This window comes from Anarhichas minor, unplaced genomic scaffold, assembly GCF_050575085.1.
Source record: "Anarhichas minor isolate MPS153535 unplaced genomic scaffold, ASM5057508v1 ptg000054l, whole genome shotgun sequence".
NCBI classification, from domain to species: domain Eukaryota; kingdom Metazoa; phylum Chordata; class Actinopteri; order Perciformes; family Anarhichadidae; genus Anarhichas; species Anarhichas minor.
The window spans coordinates 1,759,258-1,776,451 of NW_027466500.1; the positions used below are offsets into that span (position 1 = coordinate 1,759,258).

At 44.1% G+C, this 17,194-nt stretch overlaps 1 protein-coding gene across 1 annotated transcript in view; it reads left to right on the plus strand.

Moving 5' to 3' along the window:
* Window positions 1–17,194, plus strand: part of dachc (dachshund c) — a 23,525-nt gene continuing 6,331 nt past the window's right edge. The window contains exons 1-6 of the mRNA XM_076075796.1: window positions 1–584; window positions 7,551–7,660; window positions 10,509–10,619; window positions 13,699–13,877; window positions 15,273–15,393; window positions 15,498–15,632. Coding sequence (XP_075931911.1) covers window positions 1–584; window positions 7,551–7,660; window positions 10,509–10,619; window positions 13,699–13,877; window positions 15,273–15,393; window positions 15,498–15,632 — 1,240 coding nt within the window. The remainder of the gene's footprint in view (window positions 585–7,550; window positions 7,661–10,508; window positions 10,620–13,698; window positions 13,878–15,272; window positions 15,394–15,497; window positions 15,633–17,194) is intronic.

Here is a 17,194-nt window from a genome sequence, read left to right on the forward strand (position 1 = left end):
ATGACTACCATGGCCACTCCGGCTGCTCCGGCTCTGCTCCCCGCCGCTACACTCGGGCACCACCCGTCGCCTAGTTCCGTCTCTCCGGCCACCAACTCCCCGCCACCTGCGGCCACCTCCGCTGCTGCCTCCCCGGCTCCTCCGGTGGCGCACCCGACGCTTCTTCACCAGTTCAGGGCGGACCTCTTGCTGGCGAACGGGACCCCGTTGAAAACCGGCGGAGCCCCGGTGTCCGGCGGCGCTAAGCCGGTGTACGCCACCCCGTCGCCCGTGGAGAGCACGCCGCAGAACAACGAGTGCAAACTGGTGGAGGTGAAAGGTGCCAATCTGGCCTCGTTCACGGTGAAGGACACGGAGCTCATCTGCCTGCCCCAGGCTTTCGACGTGTTTCTCAAGCACCTGGTCGGCGGGCTCCACACCGTCTACACCAAGCTCAAACGACTGGACATTGCCCCGGTGGTGTGCAACGTGGAGCAGGTCCGGGTGCTGCGGGGGCTCGGGGCCATCCAGCCCGGGGTGAACCGGTGCAAACTCATCTCCAGGCAGGACTTCGAGACGCTCTACAACGACTGTACCACCGCAAGGTGAGGCGCGCGTGGGGGACAGGAGAGAGGGGGGACAGTGCGTCGTGATGGGGCTGATGTAGGGATACCCACTGATGTTTGAGGATGGGTGCAGCAGGTGGGGTTATCTAAAGCAGGTAGCTTTTAAAGGAGGGAACATCATTTTAGGGACTTCCACTCATCTTTATACTGTCTGACATCAGACTACAGGTCATGACAAAAACTTCCAGGATTCATCACAAAAATCTAAATACTGCAAATTGTGAGTCTAATATAGTTAATGATAAGTTTGCAACAACTTTATGGGGTAGGCCTTCATCCTAATATTTCTGTAATATTCCAGGACATGGCTGTAACTTTACTCTGATACCTGCATGAGATTCCTCTTAATTAAAAACTAATAGAGTCTTCTAGAAGCCACAGTTAAACATGTAAGCGTCAGTACACAGGGACGAGGAATATTCCATGAATTCATTTATCTTAAAATATGATTTCTTTAATTTGTATCGGCGGTTGTATATTTACTTCATCACTGCTGGGCCTGTCACTATTTACCATTTTGACAGATGATAAAAGCTGCGATGTTGTTGACGATAATTAATTTTAGTAATCCTAATAAAACTAATCTTTAAAAGTTTGTCATGTTATCAAACACTATGATCTCTCGCTCTCTCTGACACACACACACACACATACTGTCTCTCTCTGACACACACATACACACACACACACATAGACGCACACATTGAATCTGACACTGTCATTCTGAGAAATTGATTCTTCACAGAAATTAATTAATTTTCATTTGGCCCCAAGCGGCAGCTTAAATCAGGACAAGCTCACTCACTCACTCACTGATCCCTTTGCTCTCTCTCTCCTTCCCTCTCCCCCTCTCCCTCTCTCCCCCTCCTTAATAACTCGCTGTCTTATCATATCTACACTCTTTAGCCCTGAGCATCAGAACAGAGGAGATGATTAAATGAATTCTCGGTATTTATGATGCGATTATGTAAATTAGCTGTTTTGCAGAACTCCGATGGTGACCAACTACATGGGTCATCAATCCAATGGGATGTTTGGATAAAAGGGCCATAATTTGGCTGGGATTTGTGGTTTCCTGGTGCCTCAGTCTGCTGTTGTGCAGACCACATGCTCATAACAGCATGGGTTTGAATCCAGTTGAGGGTGGATTAGCCTTAGTTTGGGGAATTTATATTATTTGATAGTTAATCCCTGCTCCTTGGAGCATGGATGATCCAATTTACACCTGCCATTAAATACAGAAAGAGGATGTGCCAAGATGTGTGCAGATAGACACCAAAAACCACCCTGATTGTGCAATGTATTGCCTACTTATTTTGTTGTGTTTCATGGGTGTAGGTCAAATAATTCAGGTGCTTTGTTATGGCTCTACTTTTAACTTTAAGCTTTGATGCAAGCTTTGACTTGTTGAGAAAAAACCAGAAACACATTAAAAATAAACAAACCTTTATTGAGAATCAGCTCCCGGCTCCATGTGCACGGATTAGCACCTGCGCTTAAGCGTCTGAGGCCCTCCAACCACGACACAATCCAGATGCATCTTGAGGCTGCTTTGGGATTTCTTCTATGTCAGGTGTTAATGGGAACGTTGTTATACAACCGCTGAAAATACACGGTCTCCGCCGTCTCTAATTATCCACACAACACTCAAACAGCCTTTAGTTAATGAGATCTGAAAACATCACTCGACTGAAATCTTCAAACGACTTCCGTGATTCTTTGTCTGAGGGCTTCAAATGTGCTGCGGTGGCCATTAGTATCGGCCCCCCGAAGTAGAAGTTTCTAAGTAATCCTTGGTGTGGATGGAGCAACATACAGGAGCAGGTAAAAAAAAAAACTAAAACGTGGGACTCTGGATGGTTATCGTTAAAGCGGGGAAGGCCAGTTCATCTCCAACAACATGATGTTACGGCTCTCTGACAGCGTCAGGGCTCAGCGAGGTTTTTGTTACTGATTAAGACAGCCATCACTTATTATTTTCCAGTCCAGTACCGTCAGACAGGCTGGAGGGGAAATAACAGCCTTGTCTGATAGTTTAACATGACTAACAGAATGCTTTACATGGATTCCTCCTGTTTATTCTTATTGGCTGTTTGTTCAATTCATTGGCTCTTTTAAGATTAAGCAAAACAGAAATTATGAAAATGTCCTTTGTTTATCACTGTCTTTCCATCGTCTCTTTGTCTCACTCTTTACTCCTGCTGTGCACACACACACACACACACACACACACACACACCCTGACCACTGACTCATCACACCATGAAGAAGGGCAGACTTCACCCTCAGTCAAAGCCGAGTTCTAATTCATGCATAGGTGGCACACAAACACACTCTGTCATCTCCTAACACACAAACTCACACAGTCACGCCTGTGTGTTTGCTGGCTTTTGCTGCTAAATGACATTAGTTCCACAGAGAGAACATGGCGTGTAGGAGGCAACCTGATCCTCCGTCCTTTTCTTTCTCCCTCACAAAGGAACAGTTTCAGTCTCTGTTAGGAACACAGCATCAAACAGCTCGCTCAGGTCAAACTGTGTGTGTGTGCGCATATATTGTACATATATACTGTTTGTAAACTTTGTGTAAAGTACCCAAATGCCAACCCTCGACATAAAAGTTGTATAGTGTGGCGAGGTAACAAGATCTCTTGTGACTTTTTAACAAAGCAGGTTCTAATAACAACACATGGTTTCTGCATCTGTGCGTGTGAACATCGTTTACACACAAAGACCGGAAAAGTAGCAAAAGATATGTGTTTTCTAAGCAATGCTACGAGAATAAGTTCACCTAAATTACAACAAAACACAAATGTATTTTATCATTTGCTACTTGATGTCTACCATGCAGATAGTTTTGGTTTTCTTTGACTATATTTTAGTAGGTGAATGGAATTTTTTTTATGACGGTATAACAAGTGCCTTTCCAGAAACGATGTCCTTGTTACTTTATATTACAGATAATGGTTTTCAGATGACTTAATTCCTCTTTAGGCCTCCGTCTGTAGAAAAAGTCCCCATAAAAACGATGTTTTTTTTTTTTTCTAATGGCATAAGCACCACAAACAAAATAGCGTTCACCTCTATTGTATCGGGGTGGAAGCAGAAAACTCTGCACCTCAAAGTCTGTGGCTGGATACCACGGGAGGTAAAAGGGAAATTATCTTCTATTATAATTTAGGTTGAGTAACCCTTTAAGGGATATGTTACAAAAAACGAGTTCACAACTCAGTTCTTTGCAGCAACTACGGACATGTATGAAGCAGGAATAGAATAAACTTTGGGCAAACAAAGAAAAAAAAACGACTTAGTTAAATCAAACAATTAATGATAAATGAGACAAAGTGGCCTGCGGAGTGCAACAAAAGCTTGCTCTTTGTGTTTCTCTGTGGCAAACCTCGGCCGAATAAGTTGGCAGCGGCGAGCCCCGTGTTGTGTGTATGTGTGGGAAGGTGGACTCCTCAAAGCCGAGCCCCACTGCCACGCCATAACTCACTGTCAAAGTCAGCAGCGTTAGGATGAAGGGGAGGATGTGTGTGTGTGTGTGTGTGTGTGTGTGTTAGGGTGGGGTGATTATCTCAACTTTAACCTCCGCACTCTTTTGATGTTTTATAGAGAAGAGCACGGTGAGATAGAGCGGGCCTCCATGTCTTCCACTATGACAGGTTTTAATAGGGTACACACAGACTTTTGAACACACACACACACACACACACACACACACACACACACACACACACAGTCTTGACATCGTCTTGACCCTGGAATGTGGGAGAGGAATGCAAGGCGGTATCAGTTTAGGAGATCAGATTCTTGCCGTGATCAAACGTCCTGTGTGTGTGTGTGTGTCTGTTTTGTCCTGCCTGCTTCTTTCATGACATCATCACACAGGCTTTCCTAATAACAATGCCGCATAAAGCTTTTTTTTTTTCATCCCTCGATTTTGAGAGGAAGATCACAACATCAATCTTTCCCTGCGTTCTCTGACCAGCAGCATAAGTCTTCCTGCGCACGGCGACAACGATATGATTTATCAAACCGGACCGTGACGGCGAATACAAACCCCGTGTGATAAACACAGATTGAAAGGATGGGAGCATGGGAGCTGTAAACCGGCGCTAATATATTCCAAACAAAAATCTTGTTTGAGCTAGTTCTCCGACACACACTCGCATAAACACACACACACAGCTGCTACCTATCAGCACCTCAGTCCCTCCAAGTCAGTAGCTGTTCCACTGTTTTGACTGCAACACTTCCTCTGCTTTTATTATTTTCTTTTTCCACACAGTGTGTGTGAGGTGTGTGTGTGTGTGTGTGTGTGTGTGTTAGCGGGGAAGAGAAAGATCTGTCATCTTTGTTATGTTTTGTTTCTGTTCCACCTGTGCTAAGCTCCAGCTGCCATGTTTGGCGTTTCATGTTTCAGGTAACACACACACACACACTAGGCAAAGCTAAGCTTGGAGGGCAGAACTCAATGTACAGAGTACCTTTCTTTTTTTAAATGTGTGTTTGTGTGTGTGTATGTGTGTGTGTCTGTGTGTGTGGCCGGAGCATTGGCATGAGGGAGGACGTCTGGGTGAGATTTTAATTAAAGTTTGAGACAAAGAGGTCATAAGCCATACACCCCCTCCTCTACACACTCACACACCTTATACACACACACACACACACACACATACACACACACAATGAACTGTTTTCTCTCTCCCCCCTCCTCTCTCTCATTCCATCCCCACAGCTTGATGACTTTTCCATGAAAGGCTTTTTCATTAATCCTACCTCAGGGAACCGGTGCTCTCCAACCTCACACACACACACACACACACACTCACAAAACACACACACACGCATGCTCAACACACACATAGACCTCCCTCTACGGGTCACTTTGATGTATCAACGCACTTGCAGACTAAACACAAAATTAGGTTCCAGTTCTTTATGCCCGCTAAAATGCAACATATACACACACCCACTAACAAGAACACAACACACGCACACAGTACACACAGGCCATTAATTAGTGTGTGCAAATAAACAGTAGTAAGGGAAAGGGAAGCGGCTGCTGTAAAAACCAACCACAGACTTTGTGGTCTCTGTGTGTTTTATTTCCCCTGACCGGTGTTGGCCTCTGCATTTGTGTGCATGTGTTTGTGTGTGTGTTTGTGTGCGTGTGTGTGTGCGTGTTCATTTAAGGTGTTCCAACATCAGTTGCAGTGGAACTATGTTGCTTTACCTTTAAACTTGAGAACTAAAAATACATTTCCTGCTTTTGTTAAGCACAGTATGCCTCTCTATATGCACTGCAAAAAATATTGTGTGTGATGTGAATGCACCCCCGCCTCCGAAAAAACAACACTAACAGACAGACAGACAGACACACACATACACACACATGCACTCACAACTTCATCCTTCTTGCACATTTCTGCTGTCTGTCTGTCTGTCAGGGTGTGTGTATGTGTACATTTACCTGAGTGTGTCCCTCTCACTGTCTATGTGCCTATCTGTGTGTGTGTGCGTGTGTGTGTGTACACACGTGCGTGTGTGTGTGTGTGTGTGTGTGTGTGTGTGTGTGAGATATCTGATGTCAGCTGTCACATCCCAGTCGGTCTGGGCCCATAATAAGAGACAATAATAACAACTCATTAAAACTGAGGGCAGGAACTGTGGAGCTCATCGGCTCATCAAATTAACCTTTGAACACTTCATACACACACACACACGTACACACACATATCACACACATCCACACACACACACACACACACACACACCGGTGTGCGCTCACACGCACTCAAGCTACCTGTTTTTCTCCCACAGTTAGTGACTACCCAATCTTTCCTTCTGTCTTTTTGTCCCGTCCCCCCCCCCTTCTCAGCCAGTGGGTGTGTCAACAGGGGATTGGTCCTTTCTGCCGGGTAATTGATGAATTATATGCAATATGCAAATGCGGTGCCATTAATCTCCTGACTGACAGCTTCGTTTATGGGGCCTTAATGACGGCTGGATTAGATTCTAATTAAAATCTGCTCAAAGACACCTCACGCTAGGAAGCTGCTGCTAGTCCATCTCTCCCCCTTTTTTTTTTTACTCTACTTCCCCACCTTTTCTCACTCTCTCGGACTCTCCCTCTATAGGTTTATTCTCCTCTCACTTTACATCTCCTCATCTTTCCCTCCATCTCCCTTTTCATCTTTATTGTTGTTGATTCTTTTGTCCTCTGTCACGCGTTTTTCTTTCCCCTCTTCTTTCCCCCCTCTTTCACTGACTCTGTCTTTTAATATCAGACACACACACTTCACAGACACATATACTCACCCACACACTCATGTGTTATCCAATGTCAGGTTGCTATGAAAGGAGATGAGCTGCGCTGCTTGTCATTAAGCCTGATGTGGCCCGTGTCATTTCCCCTGTCAGGACATTCACACCGTTTAGTCAGAGCCAAAGTGATGTCTGACAGCTTTTCACATACCTCCTCCAGGATTGATTGAGCATGCCCGGCTCAATCAAACCATGTGAATCTGCTTGTAGTCGCAGCCTTTATCGAGGAAATTTGTGACATGGCGGGAAAAAAAGGGAATGACCAAATGAGGAAAGGATGTTGAGGGAAGGAGGCGAGCAAACACATTTAATAAGCAAACAAATGAATGAGTAAGCTGAACCGTAATGAGGTGCTTTATTGATGCCATAGGGAAACTCCTTTTTTGCTTGCTCGTATCCACAGGGAGGTCAGATTTGCTGTACAGAAGCCTTCCTGCAACCGCTCAGGTTTCAGTGTTTTGCTTGTTGACACTTCAGCAGGAGCAGAGGTTTGCAGACTGAGGGGCAGTTTCTCTAACCAAGCCCCCCCATCTCAGTCGCAGCATGAAAAAAGGGAGGGAGTATTAAGTGTTAAAGTGCCTAATGACTAATGTTATCCTGTGTTTTCTGCCTGCAGTTCGAGGCCGGGACGACCGCCCAAGAGGCTGCAGAGTGTGACAGAGGGCGGGACTCACCACATGCTGTCCCACAGCGGTCTGATGCATGCTGGGATCATACCTCCTGCAGGTGACCACCCAGTTCTCACTACGCACATATACCTGTGTGCACAATGTGTACAGTAGAAACAATACCACAGGCACGCATACTAAACAACCACTGTTGAGAGTAGTAATCTCTGACACCATGTACTTATGATGTCCACTGTGCATCTGAAATTGACAAGTTGGACATATTCTAGTTCCAAAATATATTTTCCACGAAAGTGAGGACAAATGTTTGTTTTTTTAATCTTTAATTTGTGTTTTAATTTAGCTTTTTTTCTCGCCAAATCACAATGTAACGCGAAGTAGATATATTATTAGAAATGTTCCTGGTTTGGAACACAAATTGCAGTGACTGACACATGTAGTTAGGTTCAGTTCTTCAGTGCAAAGATGTATGTGTAAATATCAAAAATAATTGATCAGAATAAATGAAAGAATAAATGATAAAAAAACAAAAAAAATGTTTTGCTCATTTGACTCAAATACATGCATTTAGTTTAATGCATTTTTTATTAAATATTAAATGTATAATTGATATCTTTGCTATTTCACAGTTCATATATTATTTGGTGATAAAAGTCACTTGGCTCAAAACAAGTCAATTGACTTGCCAGTGTATTCTGTATCAAAGATCCATTAAAGGGAGAAAAGCCTCTCTGACTCTCTAAATCCCCCTTTTCGTTTTCCATAAGGTCAAGGTTTGTAATTCTTCAGAACTGTACAGAAGTCAAAGTGGGAATCCCTCTTTTGGCTCCACGAGCTGCTTTAAACAGTGAATTAGTGACACATTGTTGCTCCAGCCCTCAGAGGAGCTGCTGGCAAAGTTCAAATTCTGTTCTCTTTTCAGCTGTCGGAAAGTGAAAGCAGCGACCTGGCAGCCAGCTGAGTTACTGCCATCGGTTTAGAGAAAAGAGCAGGTTGCTTATGCAGGACAGACACAGGATTTGGCGGTTTTCTACTTTTCCTGCAGATCCCCAAAATTATACATTTTTACCCATCATCAATAGTGTGAGGAGGCGGGGTTCTGGGAGGCGACCTGTGTGTTGATTACTAAGATTAGCATACACACTGCTGACACTCGAGAAACAACTCATAACTTGCAAGTTGGCCTTTTTTTTTTTCTTGAATTATAAGTACACAAAGTTGAGCAAGATTCATGATATATAGGCCTTTGAAATCACCTTTATTCTGCTTTAAAATGTCCTGTTTGAATACAAAAACAGGAGTTCAAATGTTTAATTTGGTTGTGACTAAAAATTATTCTTGCGTAAACGACACTCAAGCCCATTAATTGTCTCTTGAATTATGAAGTTGTAGGATAATTAAACTATTTTTAATGTATGAGCAGGTGAAAAGACGAGCATAAATAATTGAATGTAGGAAAATCTATTATTTGTAATGTCAGAGTCTGTTTTGTATATTTGAACAGTTAGTCAACTGCCTGCTTAAGGCCATAGTGCTGCTTGTTCTTGTGACAAACAGTGTGTTTGAGTGTGTGTGTGTGTGTGTGTGTGTGTGTGTGTGTGTGTGTGTGTGTGTGTGAGTGCGTGTGTGTAGCACAGAGAAAGGGAGAAAAGTAATTGTCGGCACCTCACCGCTCTCAAAGTTGCCCTTGGCTTTGTGCTCTTCACTGCAACCTGATCTTTTCATTCCCTGCCTCAAAAGAAGCCATTTTCTGTTAGCTCCGCTTCCTCTCACTGTTCAAAGGTGCTTGAGAGTGTGTGTGTGTGTGTGTATACGTGTGTGTGTGTTGTGCATGCGTGAGTGTTCAAGAGCATCTTTCTCAGTGGGAAAAGAGTCTTTTTCCACCAAAAGGAGAGGGCACGGCAGCAATGTCAGCGCTACTGATTAGAGCTGGCCACATGAGAGGGGAGAAAGAGACAGAGAGCGGGAGGACATTTGAGCGTAAAAGGCAGGGAAAATCTTTGATGTCATCCTCCTTAGTCTCTTTCTCTCGCCTCATGCACTCACACACACACACACGCAACACGGTGGCTTATGTCCCGCTGTGATGCTGACATTTGAAAAGGTAAAGTAAGGAGAGGGGATGGGAGGAGAGCAGGGAAGAGGGCAGGAACGAGAAAGAGAGAAGATCAGAAGAAAAGGAGCAATTTGTTGTGGTTGTCTACGTCTTAGACGGACAGACTATTCACAGCAGAAAAACCCGTCGTGTGTAACAAAGACATAGCACTCAGCAGCTCAGTTTGTTGCAAATATTCAGATGTATCCAAGATCAGGAAATTAAGACTTATGGTTTGTTTGCGTTTCCTCAAGTCGTGTTTGCACAGTTGTGGGGTTTGTCTAACTTTAGTAATTCCCCGTGTTTGTCTGTATTAGTGCGAGGGATATTTGATTTTCTGTGGCATAAGATGGACTTTTAAAGGTTGATCTGAGGGTCAAACTACCTTCTGGGGTTCAAGACACAAATTAAAATGCGGCTCAGCCCTCCTGCCACATTTTGTCACTCTCCATTTCTTAATATCCAAAAGTGCACAACCCCTATTAATAAGTATCTTTACTTTTTTTCCCCTAATGCTTTTAATTTGCACTGACAAAAGAAGTGCTCTCTGGCTAAAAGGTGGAGCTGCTGCCGCCGGTTAGTGTTGCCCTGTGTGCTGTGGGATGTGATGTCCCTGTGTGGGAGAGATGAATGTCTTGGCTTGTTCCTATCACTGCTGATTCCCCGGCAGACTAAATGGCCGGTGCAGCGGTGCAGTCACAATGAATGGCTGGCCTCTGTCTTCCCATGACAACCTCCTGCCTACCCACTGCTCTAATCCTCCACCGGGGCCATTGATCTGCCGCTTATTGATTCTTCTTCTTCTTTCTTTTTCTTCCTCTCTCTCTCTATATATCTGTCTCCCTCTCAGATCTGTCTGCCCTGGCCAAGAAGATCAAGCTGGAGGCCATGGCCAGTTACCACAGCAACCAACAACATGGCGGGCCAAACGGAGAGAACGGTGACCACAACCACGGACTGAGTGAGTGTCGTCCTCACACACACACACACACACACACACAAGCGTCGGTCCGACATATTTAGCTATGGTCGTATAACATGTCGCTCTGTTGTTGTCCGTACACGTCTGTGATGCCAAGTCAATACGACTTGAGCAGCTGTGTTTATGGGCAGCTGCTGAATCAAGCTGATTAAAACCAGGATGTGACATCACCGCTCCTCACCGGTACGGTTTCCTTTGAGAGACGGTGAACGCAAAAACAGCAGCAATGAGTCAGTTCTTCAGACGAAGTTAGAAAATAAACATCTGGGTCAGGTAATCCAAACCATCAATAAATGAGGAGATGTATTTTTTTTATCACCAGGTTTTTGTAGTTTTAGTAGATTGTTAGACGGTGAATATCTCCTTCAGCTTGGATTTGTTTGCATACTTGTGGGATTCAGTGAGATGAGAAAACACAGTTGGTCATCCACTCTGCAGCCCCCAAAATATTGCCGGTAAATCATGAGCACACATTAGTCATCACATCAAGAGAGCATAGACCCACACCAGCTCCGTTAGTCATGCTCAGTGTGGCATTCGTCTGTCATATCGAGTAACATTACATCAGGCTTTACTGGAAGAGAAGTCTTTGCATTTCAGAGTTAAGTAAGCAGTGTGTTCTCATCCCTTTGGCTACTTGTGCCGGTATAATATTTAGTCATATGATATTAAAAACTGTTCCTTTGCACCGATTCCTGGCTTTGCAGTAAAGGAAAAGCAGCCAGCAAAAGTGGAGCGCCAGTAGACGAGACCAAGCGCACCCGGATGATAGAGAGATGAATAAGATGAGAGGCTGAAGCCAAATCAATAGTCTTCTCTCTAATTCACTATCCCGAATGCAAACGACAAATGCTGGACAATCGATGGGGGAACGGACGCACACGCACGCACACACACACACACACACACGGGCCGCACCGCCCCCACTGTTATCGACAGGTTAAAGCGACATCAGTGTGTTTAGACAGATGACAGGGCTTATGGGGGTCTGTGTGGAATACGCTATCAACCTGGGACGCATACACACAGACTCACCATGAGGCGCATACCGAAGGCTTTAGGACAGAAACGGAGAAACGAAGGAGACAAAAGTAAAATCACTGTATGTTTGAGCCTAGTACCTTTATGTTTTTGGCTTTGACTGCGTGTGTGTGTGTCTGTGTGTGTAGTAAATATTTTTCTCTACCCGTGCCTGTGAAACGCTCCCAGCCTTAAGCATTGTTTACCATTGCGTACACTCCGTTACAACTGCCGGCATCTGTGCGCAGTTAGGTGGCATGGTTACCACCAGCCATTATAAACCTGTAAAGCCTAATCACTGTTAATGATAGAGTCAAGTGGAAACACACACACACACACACACACACAAACATACAGCGTAGGCATACATACACACATAAGAACGATGTGTTTTTTCCATACCGCCACCCACGGCCTTATGGGAAGGATAGGCCCCTACCAGGGCTTTAACCACTACAAAGGCAATCTCAGATTACACACACGCACACACTCACAAATGCTGAGTGTGACACCTTATGGGCTGGGGAAGAGCGGGGAGCAGCCATTTCTGCATTTAACAAGATCTTCTGGGAAATTTACAGTAACTGTTTGTTTACAGTAATGGTTTGTTTGGATAAACATAAGAGAGGCACTTTGACTTTTGATGTTTTTTAATGAAACATAACAGAGAGTGATGGGAGGGCAGAGAAAGTGAAGAGAGGGGGGAAAAGAGAGTTAAGAAGAAGGAGAGTGAAAATGAAATTATAGAGGGGAGGGGGGGGGGGGGGTTACAAAAGTGGAGCGCCGGGTTCTAAACCAGGGCTTAATATTTGGAGTTGGCTGCTAGTTTATTGTCGGAGCATCTGGTTATTTAGCTCCATTCAGACAGATCTTTTGTTTGGATTGGTTTCTGCTCTGGGCAAGTGAGAGACTAATCTGCCAAATGCACAAAGCACTGCACATATGTCCGGCGAGCCCGACTCGTAAAGTCAACGCCTCGCTCTTTATTTCTTAGTTTGCCCTTTTCTTTTTCTTTCTCTCTTCTTTTTTTTCTCTCTTTCTTTCCTTTCCATCTATTATTTGTTCTGTTTCATCCCCCCTCTTTGGATAGGCTTTTTTTGTTTCCATGCACTCGTTCTATTATTTGTGACAATTGTGTGGAATAGAGTCCAAGATTTTTTCCTTTGTGTTTATAATTACCCAGCGTGCATTGCTGGCCCAGCACCAGGACTGCCATCAGCTTCTTTTGTTCCACTTCCTCCCTGTGTTTCTTTTGTTTTTGTTTTTCCTTTTATTAAATGATAAATATTTATGTCATTTTCTCCCCCCCAAACAGGATTGTTTGTTTCATGAATAGAGGGACTGCAACAACCCACTAGGGTGCTGTTGAGAGGAAGGATTTTCTTTAAAGATAGTGGATGCCTGTGTTAACGAGAGGAGTGCGAACAACAGATTGGCCAAGATAATAAAGAGTTTGGTTTGAGCCGCTGAAAATGTGTTGGGCTATCTTCAAGAACACCGAGAAAGAAAAGTTCGATGTTTTTTCTTTAATTCCAGAGAGGCTGTGTTTGTGCTTTTGTGTTGTAATGAGCAGGGGAAGTGTCTCTCTGTCATGTCCTCTTCTACCTCCCTCCCATTTGCTCCTTCTCTCCTCCTGCTCTTATCTTTTTCCACACTCCACGTCTCTAGACCGCTCACACACATATTTTCGCGTCGTGGTTTAGAAGCAGAGCAGTCATCCAGGTAATATTGACTTCACAGAGGAATGACTTTGGAGTCCAGTTTGAAAAAATGTCAGTTCAGTGCACGGCACAGGGCTGAGCAGAGCCTTTTAAATTGTGATGGATAAATACAACTGAAGCAAAAATGAAGGAAGAGGGAGAGCAGACCTGTTTCATGTTGGGTGCATGTAAAGTGCAGCTTTGATGGCCTTTAAACAGAGCTGCTGGTCTGACCTTCTATGAGAACCAACAGACTCTTACTGTAATCTCCTGTGCACTTCCTCCTTCAATAACTCTGTTTTCTGTTCTATGTTATTCTATTCTCCCCCCCACACCAGTTCTGGATCAGTTGCCCTTCATGATGATGTCACATCCTCTGATTCCTGCCAGCCTGGCGCCGGCCTCCGTTTCCATGGCAATGGGCCAGATGAACCGACTGAACACGCTGGCCAGCATGGCCAACGCGGCGCGTCTCCACGCCAAGCCCCACGCCAGGACCCCCACCTCCGTCATTAAGGTGAAACCCAGAGGACCGTCAGCGCGGTGGATCTGACCACCAGAGTCCATGTGACACTCGGCATCTCACGACATGACTTTTATTATCTCATGACTTTTATTTACATAGTTGTTACAAGATTACGCTACCTAACACTACATTAAATAACTTGCTTTCAACATACACGGACGTATTTTCTGTCCCTTAGAAGTCAAGATCTTCTGATCAGTATACGTGAAGAATCACGTTTCTATGGTTGTGGCTAAAAAAACGTCAATTGTCTGGTGGTGGGTCCAAGTTCTGGATCACTACCATAATGTAATCAGTTGTTCTTGGGCTTAAGGCCAATCCCATATCTATTCATCAATATTTGAGATATTAGACAGAAACTCTGACCTTCTCAGCCAAGTTGGCTACTTTGCTTAAAAGGAGTGTTTTCACTCTTAAGAATAATTTAAAGGAGGTTTGGAAGGATTACAAATGTTGCCAAACATTTCAGATTGTCAGCGTCAGTCTTCACAAAGTCTGACATTACACCAAGTCCTCGTCAGCAGCAGGAAGTACCGTCTCCGGTCGTAATTTTAACGGTGCATTGTTCAACCACTGGGCTAGGTCCCACAGATGATTTGAGAGGCTTATTGAAATGAGCACCAAATTTTCCTGTAAACACCAAAGAATACCAGAATACCAATATATGTTCCAAAGCTTTTACAAGAATAAAGTTTTGTTTTGACTACAGGTGATTTTGTGGATAACTCTATTCTGCCTAAAGCCCAAACTGCTAATTGGGACCAGACACGTTTTTCGACACGTCTGTTTTAACATACAAAAACTATGATGACATAAAAATGTATAATTTCTGTGAGAACCTGGCGTTGCACTGCAGTCAGCAAATGCAAGAGAGCTGTATCAAGTTAAATCTAGCATTAGCTAAAACTAAATGGACTTAGTGTGATTGAAAAACATCAGTTTTGATGGTAAAGTTCAGTTTGTTAACCATCATAACTTTATGAGACAGTAGCTATTCACGTTGGAGGAAAAAAACAATTTCAGCAATTTAGCAGAGTAGCACTAACTCCCATGTCTGTTTTTGACTCTAAATTGGAATTCCCCCAATTTGGTAAATCCTATTATGCTTGTAGATGGAGAAAAAGACAGTAGATAGAGATACACAATCCCTATGAAGTTTTAACTGTGAGTAACCAAAATAAAGTATTGTCTTAAACAATCTAACAACTTTTCTCTTGCATTCACTTAAGATCATCCAACCCAGAATTCAGTATCTTCATTTTTAAGCAAATTAGTCATCCTCAAAATGCCATTAAATGGAAGCATAAATATATATACATTTTTTGTGTGGTTTCTTTTATTGTTTGTTCTGTACTTTATAAGCCGATATTTCTTGTTGTTTGGTAGGAGCGTGTGCTCGACAGCCCGTCCCCCTCTCCCTCATTGGAGGAAGCTCAGATGTCGTCCAATCACAGCAGCAGTGTGTCCAGTTCACCGTCCCACACAGAGCGTTCTGCAGAAACCACACGTGCGTACTAACCTGTGGTGAAGTGACGAATGCTCCAGCTTTAATGATACCCGAGAGGTATTTCTGAGTTGTGACCTTTTTGACTTTTTACATTTTCGTTTCAGACCCACATGATGACGGCCTGTCATCAAGGCACAATGTGTTGGGGCACTCTCCTGGTGTGGCGCATGTGGCCAGAGAGACAGATGGGACCTCAATGGAGTACAGCAAGGAGAACAAGAGGAGCCACGCTGACAGAGGTAAGAGTCACTGTTATGTTTGTATAGCTTGAGTCCGTATCGGATCTGGTTCAGCAGAACTTTGCTCTTTTAAAAACAATGTAATGTAACTTTTAACTTGTACTGTATTTATATGTCTGTAGTCTGACATGAATTGTTTTACATCTAAAAAAAAAAATGGAAGGAGTCTCTTTCTGTACGTCTGGCATTCAATGTTCTCGTCAACCCTTCATCCGATCGACTTCACACTTGGTGGGTGTTTTGCTGAGGACTCAAGGAAGTGCAGTGTCGATTGTGAGCTCTTCGGGACATATTTATTAGTATTGCGTTATTAAACACTGTTTGGTGTATTGAGAGGGGACCCCTATTATCTGTGACACCGCCAAAAGGCATGCTGGGTACGACTTGCACTCCGTAAATATTATGGATGTATGATAAGGACTAGATATGGAGCCCCTCCACACTTGCGGTATTGCAGCAAAAAATCTGGCCTAAAAGCATTTCCCCCATTGGCCACCGCTGTAAAAGAGACGTCTGTAAACTGTTGACAAAACACTTCGAACTGTAAACAAGACCAATCATGACTCTTTCTGTTATTTATGATCCATGGAGGTTTTTATATCTAGGTTCACAATGTAAAGTCAATATGAGCTGAGCGGGAACTCATGGGCGGGGCCAGCGGGCAATTACCAGAGGACTAAATAGGCGACATCTTGGGGTCCAGCATCCACTTCTTATCATACATCCAAGGTTGATGTTCGTGTGAGCTTGCGCACCCACGTGACGCGTATACTCTAGCCGCGTCGGGTGTGAAGTAGTCTGGATGAGCGGTTCACTGGAAAGCTACAAGCAGCAATAACGGAAGGCCAAGCTATCTGCCTGTTTTGAACGAGCTCTGCATAGTTACTCAAATTTGTTGAATAACAATGTCAGCTTACACTTCAAAGGTCAAGTTCTTGCTGTTTCCTGAGAATTTCTTGTTAAAGTCATTAATCATTTAATGACAATTAATGAGTAATGATTATTTCTCTGCCAAATCAATTGCTTTTGAACAAAGTCTGTCAATACGGTTTCCATCCTATCCATCCAAGTCATCATTCAGACTTGTTTAAACAAGTTTGTGATGGTTTATTGAACACTATTTATTTTAAAAGAGAACGGGTTTTCGAACAGTTTGGCAAGAAAGAAATATCCCAGGTAACGGGTCAATAAGGAATCACTGTTTCACCTCTTCTTTCCTCCTCCTCCTCTCCTCTCCTCCTCGCTGTCGGTGGCCCCCCTGGCTTCCCGCGGAGAGCAAAGACAAATAATTCTGCAAAACAGGGCTCCATTAGACCAGGAAGCAGTGTTACATTAGCGAGCCATTTGCCGGGCCGCGGCCTAACGAGCCAGGCGGCCTCCCGTGCTCTCAGCTGGACCTCATCTGCATAACGACCGCCTCCCTGTCGTTAGGGCCCGCGTTGCCACGGCGCTGCAACGTCAGTTGTTTGGTTCTCTCTGTCAGGGAGGTTTGCATTAGCTTAATGAGGACTGCTGAAGGACAAACAGTCAGCAGAAATCTACAGCGAGAGAAAGAGAGAGAG